The 9,381-nt window shown below is 39.5% G+C and overlaps 1 protein-coding gene across 1 annotated transcript; it reads left to right on the forward strand.

Annotated features, from left to right (window-relative positions):
- Positions 1–2,390: 2,390 nt before the first annotated feature.
- On the forward strand, positions 2,391–8,937 carry tmem100a (transmembrane protein 100a). The gene is made up of 2 exons (XM_058405075.1): positions 2,391–2,604; positions 6,231–8,937. Exon 2 carries the CDS (start codon positions 6,283–6,285, stop codon positions 6,691–6,693), a length of 411 nt encoding a protein of 136 aa, XP_058261058.1. The 5' UTR covers positions 2,391–2,604; positions 6,231–6,282; the 3' UTR covers positions 6,694–8,937.
- Positions 8,938–9,381: the final 444 nt, after the last annotated feature.

Here is a 9,381-nt window from a genome sequence, read left to right on the forward strand (position 1 = left end):
AACACACACAAAATCCATGGAGTGTAAATTACAATAAATAATAAATAATAAATAAATAACTATCAACCAAACAGTACATATTAAATCCACAAACAGACACAAAATGCATGTGGTGTAAATTACAATAAAAAAGCAATGTATTTTTTTAATAATTTATTTATATATATATATATATATATATATATATATATATATATATATATAAATGAAATAGTGAATTCTATAATAAAAGTGACAGTCGCTGAAAAATCAGCATCCATCACTAGAAGAAATATCCGATAGTGTAAGACATATTATTTTTTTATTTTTTAAAAAGAAAGGTGATATTGTGTTGAATTAAATATTTTTGTTGCTTTTGTAAAGAAGAATTTTACACTGCTGCTGATAGCAACACCTAGTCTTAATAGAAATAGAGTGAAATGTAGGAAATGTGGAGCTGATGACATCACACTTTGTCGGGGGGGGGGTAATTTAGGAGAGAAACAAAGGGATTTTTGTCTGTAACAAACGAAAGATCTTCCACGCCAGTGATAAAAGCACACTCTGTGTTTCAGCTGCTGTTTCAGTGTCAGTGTTTTGTTAAAACCCTCTTCATTTCTTTACTGAATTATTTATTCCACACACAATGACATGCGGAGAGGATTTTGGAGGCTGAGCTGAGCCACAGTATCAGCAGGCTGAGAGCCACAGGGTTGTCACCAGGAGACATCAGATACTCCTGAGTGGAGGATGAAATGAAATGACGCTCACTGATGGAGAAGAGTGTTGGAATTGGAAAAGATGGAATTCTGCCACTGAACAGCTCCAAGCTGCTCGGAAACACCACCCTCTTCCCACTGAATGAACTCCAGACATTTTCTCCACAAGACACACGGCCAAAATCACACCGACGATCCGTGCTGACCAATAACGAGCGAGACACACCCCTGGAGGCGGGACATACGAGTTCCAGAGAGTATTTCATTGGATGAATACATGATTAATTATCTTCCATTCAATTCAATTTCTTTTAATTTATATAACACAATTAACATTGGACATCATCACAAAGAATCTTTACAGAAATTCTGATTTGGATTCATCATTTTCCTGCATGATAAAATTAAAAATTAAAACTATTTGATGTGTTTTTCCCCCCTAGGTATATACTTGAGCCCAAAACACAAAGAGACAAGCAACAAAACACTCAAGTTTTGATTTCAGGGTCACTTGAAGTTGTACTATATCTTCTCCAGGTGCTGAGATGCACTAAACTAAAATTATTGCTTATAGACAGCCACAGATGGTCTGCAGTGCATCATGGGTAGTGTGGCCCCTTGCTGCATGCCTGGAGAAGCCGGTGTTCCCTCTCCGCATGCTGGAGAGCAGGACCACGTCTCTTTATGGTAAACAGGATCTCCAACAGGAAGGAAGGCGGTGGACCACACACACACATGCACACACACACACACACACACATACACACACACACAAACACACACACACACATGCACACACACACACACACAAACATACAGCATCAGGTTACGAAGGGCAGAAAAGCAGGCCGACCTGCTCAAGTTTCACTAATGAAATACACACACACACACAAACACACAGATTTCTGTCTGTATGTTGGGCTAATTGTTGTTGGTGGTTTATACGGCACAGACATTAAAAGAATTGAAGTTCACCAGAAAAAGCTACCTGTAAAGTGAAAACTAACTAGCAGGAGGAAAGCTAAGCTAACTGTTAACTGTTGTAAAAGTTAAACTGGGCAGAGAAAAGCTAATTTGGACAAAAGAAGTTAAGTGTGAGAAATGCCATCGAATCAGCGATGCTGAGGGGACAAGATTTACTGGTATACGAAAGTTAAGCATAGAAAAAGAAACAAAAAATCTAAGATGAGGAGCTAGCAAGCAACCAAAAGCACTTGAGCAATCTAAACATTAGCAAATCTGAAAAGTGAACAAAAGCTGTGTAATGAGCAAAAGCAAACTAGCAAACGAAAGCTAACCTAGCAGCACTTAGCTAATGCGTTTATCTGCCGTAGAGCCGAGAGCTGTCAATCAAGTGTGCTTATTAGCATATCAGACCACGCTTTTCTCTTTTTTTTCTTAATGTTGATGTTTTAAAGAAAATAGTTTTTTGTATCATCACATTTCTCGCACATTTTATATAAATAAATATTTTTGATTTCACATAGTTTGAGTCTCTCTCTCTCTCTGTCTATCTATCTCCCTCCCTCTCTCTCTCTCTCTCTCTCTCTCTCTCTGTCTATCTCTCTCCCTCCCTCCCTCCTTCTCTCTATCTCTCTCTCTCTCTCTCTATGTCTATCTCTCTCCCTCCCTCTCTCTCTCTCTCTCTCTCTCTCTCTCTCTCTCTCTCCCTCCCTCCCTCCTCCTCTCTCTCTCACGCGCACACTTTGTGCAGGAGTCAGTCAGCGCGCGCAGCCGAGGCAACTCTGACTTTATCCGGATTATCATCATCATCCTCATCATCATCCTTTTTCTCATCAGCATTAATCACGACTCGGATTTATTTATGTACTTTTTTAAAGGGGAAAACACACACACACACACACGTGTTCAAACTTCTCGAAACGGGATGGAAAATGAGCGCAAGGTAAAGCTTTTTTTTCCTTCCTTTTTTCCTTTTTTTAATAACAGTAGTTCATTCCAGCAGACAAAACATCTTCATCTTTGGACCGAGTTCAACTGAAATTAAATTGTTTTTTATTAGAAACAGCGACCCGGAGGGAACAACGACAAGGAGAGGGGGGAAAGAAAAAAGAAATGTTTAACTCTTCTGTTTCTTTTCCTCGTGCTGTTTAAAGAGTGATGTAATGTGATTGATGAATGTGTTGAATGTGAATATCCATCAGGAAATAATCATTAAGTTTGTGTTAAAATGAGTGTAAGTGATCAACGCTTCTTTAGTTCAACTGTTCTGCTCTGTCTTTTATTCAGTACAGAAGACTAATGGAAGCTGTAACACTGTCCATACACATGACATAGAAACCCCTTACTGTTCATACACACGACATAGAAACTCCTTACTGTTCATACACGACATAGAAACTCCTTACTGTTCATACACACGACATAGAAACTCCTTACTGTTCATACACGACATAGAAACTCCTTACTGTTCATACACATGACATAGAAACTCCTTACTGTTCATACACGACATAGAAACTCCTTACTGTTCATACACACGACATAGAAACTCCTTACTGTTCATACACACGACATAGAAACTCCTTACTGTTCATACACGACATAGAAACTCCTTACTGTTCATACACACGACATAGAAACTCCTTACTGTTCATACACATGACATAGAAACTCCTTACTGTTCATACACGACATAGAAACTCCTTACTGTTCATACACACGACATAGAAACTCCTTACTGTTCATACACGACATAGAAACTCCTTACTGTTCATACACACGACATAGAAACCCCTTACTGTTCATACACACGACATAGAAACTCCTTACTGTTCATACACGACATAGAAACTCCTTACTGTTCATACACATGACATAGAAACCCCTTACTGTTCATACACGACATAGAAACCCCTTACTGTTCATACACACGACATAGAAACTCCTTACTGTTCATACACATGACATAGAAACTCCTTACTGTTCATACACGACATAGAAACTCCTTACTGTTCATACACACGACATAGAAACTCCTTACTGTTCATACACACGACATAGAAACTCCTTACTGTTCATACACGACATAGAAACTCCTTACTGTTCATACACATGACATAGAAACTCCTTACTGTTCATACACGACATAGAAACTCCTTACTGTTCATACACACGACATAGAAACTCCTTACTGTTCATACACATGACATAGAAACTCCTTACTGTTCATACACGACATAGAAACTCCTTACTGTTCATACACACGACATAGAAACTCCTTACTGTTCATACACGACATAGAAACTCCTTACTGTTCATACACACGACATAGAAACCCCTTACTGTTCATACACACGACATAGAAACTCCTTACTGTTCATACACGACATAGAAACTCCTTACTGTTCATACACATGACATAGAAACCCCTTACTGTTCATACACACGACATAGAAACCCCTTACTGTTCATACACACGACATAGAAACTCCTTACTGTTCATACACGACATAGAAACTCCTTACTGTTCATACACACGACATAGAAACTCCTTACTGTTCATACACACGACATAGAAACTCCTTACTGTTCATACACATGACATAGAAACTCCTTACTGTTCATACACATGACATAGAAACCCCTTACTGTTCATACACATGACATAGAAACCCCTTACTGTTCATACACACGACATAGAAACTCTTTACTGTTCATACACACGACATAGAAACTCCTTACTGTTCATACACATGACATAGAAACTCCTTACTGTTCATACACACGACATAGAAAGTCCTTACTGTTCATACACACAACCTAGAAACTCCTTACTGTTCATACACACGACATAGAAACTCCTTACTGTTCATACACATGACATAGAAACTCCTTACTGTTCATACACACGACATAGAAACTCCTTACTGTTCATACACGACATAGAAACTCCTTACTGTTCATACACACGACATAGAAACTCCTTACTGTTCATACACACGACCTAGAAACTCCTTACTGTTCATACACGACATAGAAACTCCTTACTGTTCATACACATGACATAGAAAGTCCTTACTGTTCATACACGACATAGAAACTCCTTACTGTTCATACACACGACCTAGAAACTCCTTACTGTTCATACACGACATAGAAACTCCTTACTGTTCATACACACGACATAGAAACTCCTTACTGTTCATACACACAACCTAGAAACTCCTTACTGTTCATACACACGACATAGAAACTCCTTACTGTTCATACACACAACCTAGAAACTCCTTACTGTTCATACACATGACATAGAAAGTCCTTACTGTTCATACACACGACATAGAAACTCCTTACTGTTCATACACGACATAGAAACTCCTTACTGTTCATACACACGACATAGAAACTCCTTACTGTTCATACACACAACCTAGAAACTCCTTACTGTTCATACACACGACATAGAAACTCCTTACTGTTCATACACACGACATAGAAACTCCTTACTGTTCATACACACAACCTAGAAACTCCTTACTGTTCATACACACGACATAGAAACTCCTTACTGTTCATACACACAACCTAGAAACTCCTTACTGTTCATACACATGACATAGAAACTCCTTACTGTTCATACACACGACATAGAAACTCCTTACTGTTCATACACACGACATAGAAAGTCCTTACTGTTCATACACACAATGATTTCATGCCAGAATCTCGCTCTGAAGTCTTAATAAAACTTGGTGTGCATGCTGTTTATAACACATTGTCTACCCAGAGCCCTTTAGACTGCCTGCTAGGTGTTAGATCAGGTTCTCAAACTTTTTTACCATGTTCACTGCTCCAGGTTCAGTGTATAAACATTTATTTATAATTGTCTTTCAGGATACAGAGACACCACAGAAGACAAACTAAATATTATCCAGTATAATTCAGCTATTTCTTTTACACCATTTTAACAAACAAAACTTTTTATGGTCACTTTGGTTTATACTACTACTACTACTACTACTAATAATAATAATAAAAATAATAATAATAATAATAATAATAACAAAAGCCACCACAATCATTACAATCACAGTATTACCTTACTGGCTGTGCTTCACAAAATGTTGAAGGTCCCCAGAAATTTGACCAAAACTGACATTAAAAAGAAATAAATGAATTTGAAAAAATTATTTTCCTTAAAAAGAGCTAGGCTACTCGATTAGAAGTTAGGTGGACTTGTGTCTAAGGTTGAGTTTGTAGTTTTTTCTTAAAAGAAGAGAAAATAAGTGAAAAGAAAAAGATGTTTTTAACTGATCTGTTGCAAACAGTCTTTTAATTCAACAGCTTGTGTCTCTACTTTCCAGACATTGTGTTTCAAATATGATTAAAATATCATTTTAAAGCAGTCAGTCTGGATGTAATTCCACATTTGTGGCCACGCCTCCTTGTGAGACAGACACATATGGATTCAGTCTAGTGACTCACCATTAAAATGAACCCAGTTCCAGTTTGTGATGATTAGTGTGTTCAGTATTCTGTGTCAGATCTGAATTTTGTTTTTATTTTCAGCTCTCTAGACCTGAAGGTGTAGCCTATTGAAAGCGAAACTGTGGAAACTGCGATGACCGAAGACACTGTGAAAGACACCATGACAGTTCCCGAGTGCCCTTCTCTCACCGTTAAAGCCAACAACAACAACAACAAAAATGAGCCGCCACCTTCGGTGTCCATCCCCCTGGTGAACGACGGTCCTCTGACGGCAGCGACAGGTGGCACGGAGCTCTCGTGCTTCCGCTGTACTCTTCCCTTCGGCGTGGTGGTGCTGATCGCCGGCATCGTGGTCACAGCCGTCGCCTACAGTCTTAACTCTCATGGCTCCACCATCTCCCACTTCGGCCTGGCCCTGCTGTCGGCCGGCGTGGCTCTGCTCGGCCTCAGCGCCGCCTGCTGGAAGCTCCGCAGCGAGAAAAAGAAGGAGGAGCGGAGACGGGAGAGCCAGGCTGCGCTAGTCACCAACCACAGGATCGTCTGATGGCTGGTGGACGTGTAGAACTTCTTGGAATTTCCAGAAATGTGACTGCTGGTCAGAAAAAAAAGACTAGAAAAAAACCACAGAAGCATCTTCACCTCTTCACACACTTTGCTGAACTTCTTGCTTAACATTCTTGCCTAACTCCCTGAAATCACAAAACTCTTTCAAACTTTCCAGACATTTCACTAGCATCAGACTATTCTTTGTGACAGGAAGGTATACATGCTACTCTGGATGTTTCTGACCTCCATAAAGGAGTTATTCAGATCCATAGAAAAGTCTCAGAAACCACAGGAGTAGCGTCACCTGACTGATGTCCTAGGATTCAGAATCTCCAGACTTGCAGCTTCTTGCAAAGTCTAACTGCTTTATAAAGAAACTCACAGAACAGTTAGAATTTCAGACTCTTCAGACAAACCTTTTGGATTCTGACACATCACATAGTCTAAAGAGTATTCAGAGTGTTAGGAATTTATTCCGTTAATGTGCTCAGACTCTCCGAAGTAGAAGAAGCATGTTCCCATGATGAGACTTCATGCGTGAGACTCAGGAAAAATTCACAGGAGTATTTTCTTCAGGTTCTTCAGACTTCCAGCTTCTTGCTGATTACAACTGCTTTCCAAATAACCACTGAATAATTCCAAATAACCATTACAAGTTAAAACCCTCTGGACGGTCAGAACTAATATGTTGGATTTGGACTCTCAGGACATGTGGTTGTGGAGTCAGGAATGTGTTCAGTCATCTTTCCCTGCCTACTAAACACACTCCTGTGTCTAGAATCCATTTTCTCCCTTGACACAATGATTTTCAAGCTTCAGAGGATCTGCAGCATTTACTCATCATGATGTCATTTCTGATGTTGACCGAATGACCAAAACCCTAGAAATTTCTGTGCCTGAATTTTATTGGACTTTTTCCAACTCTTTTAAATGACTCAGTGTTCTTTGCTTAGACTTAGAGAGAAATTTGAGCCCAAATGTCCAGCATTTTATTCAAACCTCCTGTATCAGTCTTGCCTGGATATTCTATGAGAAGAGGGAATGAATCTAAAGCAAACTATGCATAGGAAACTATGAAACCTTGAGAGGAACTGAGACTTAAAATTGGGAAAAGGGGTCATATGTCCACCTCTGGATGATTAGAGTACACTAGGAACTCTTTAGATTTCAACTTTTTGCTGATGGACACTGTTTTAAGGTGAAAGCTCTGAATAAACATTGTGAGATTTTTCACTATAGTAATCGTGTGCACCAGTGGAGATCTGTAATCCACGATGTGAAACAAGACACAAGAAGATTACTCAGCACTCTTAAAGAAACCATAATTCACTCTGGTTCTGTGCAGCGGAACTGAGCTTTATCCCTGTTTTCCTGATGGGCATAAAACATCTGGACGACGAGAAGAATAAAAACCAGCAGGGAAGGGTTTGGATCCAGAGCCTGAGGCGTTGTTCCGTGTAGGGGCGGTCAGTGTGGGAGGGGTTGCAGAGGTGAAGAAGGCAATTCTGGATATGCACAGCTGTTTCCAGATGTTTAGGAGTCGCAGGACACTGACCTCAAGGTCCTTCATCACAAACCTCTCTTCAAGTGTCTGACTGCGGTTCCTTTTTGCTTTGAAGTGGACCTGCAGGATTTTCAGGATTTTTATTTCTTCCTTCCCCCCCACACTATTTTTCCTCTCTTCTCTCTTTGTTTCTCTCTCTCTCTCTCTCTCCTGCAGATTGTTTGCATCTGTTTAGCCGGGCAGCCAGCCAAACTGTGAGCGTCAGGATTAAGATGAATAGCTCCACTACAAACCTGATGAGAGGAAGAAACACATTAATTCACCTCTCTTTCCTCCTTTCTTTCTTTTTTTTTTACCTTCTTCTCTTTTTCTGGAAGCCTCTCGCACTTTCTCTCAGTAAATACATGGTACTTATAAACACTATCGTATGATGGTAGGTTCACTTTAGTTGAAGTGAATGAAGGATTTTATTTGCTACATTTATCATTAAGTCTCTATAACCATGTGACTTAGGGCACAAAACTAGTGCCCTTCAGAGCCGTAGTGACCGATAGGGACGTGATAATAACTTATGAGAACGTATATAACTCTAGATAACTCATGGTATATGATATCAGTATGGGATGTGTATCTGTCTTGCTCTGTGGATATAAACAGTGTTTGGTTGACGTGGGGTTCGGCTGAACCTCCTAACAGTGTTTATCTTCTGAACGAATAAAAAATAAATAAAACAATGAATCAGTCGACAAAATTCAATCACTTTCTACTCATGCAGTTTCAATCTGTTTAACATTTTTCATGGCTAGGTTAACTTTTACTGCTTGCTTACAGTTCGTTGGCTTTCACACACCAGTTAAGTTCACTTACTAGGTGAGGTTTCTCTCATTAGGCTAACTTTCTCTCGCTAAGTTCATTTTCAGTTGCTCAGTTAGCTTTCTCTCAACTTTCTAGATCAACTTTCACTCTAATTAGCTTAGCTTCCTTATAAAACTAACTCCACTAGGCTATCTTACACCTGTCAGCTTGTTCAGATGCAGTGTGAGGCTCAGTTCAGTAGTTCAGGACACTGATCAGAGAGCGTGGTTAGGCAGCAGGAAGCTATGTACTTTTACTGGAAATTATGTCATATATTCCAAAAAAAAGAACTCTAAGCCAACTTCTGCATAAGAACTCCAGGCCAAC

The sequence above is a fragment of the Hemibagrus wyckioides genome, linkage group LG12, assembly GCF_019097595.1.
Source record: "Hemibagrus wyckioides isolate EC202008001 linkage group LG12, SWU_Hwy_1.0, whole genome shotgun sequence".
Taxonomy (NCBI): Eukaryota; Metazoa; Chordata; class Actinopteri; order Siluriformes; family Bagridae; genus Hemibagrus; species Hemibagrus wyckioides.

Excerpts from the sequence above, each read along its gene's own strand:
- tmem100a (XM_058405075.1), top strand. The coding sequence starts at position 6,283 with ATGACCGAAGACACTGTGAAAGACACCATGACAGTTCCCGAGTGCCCT.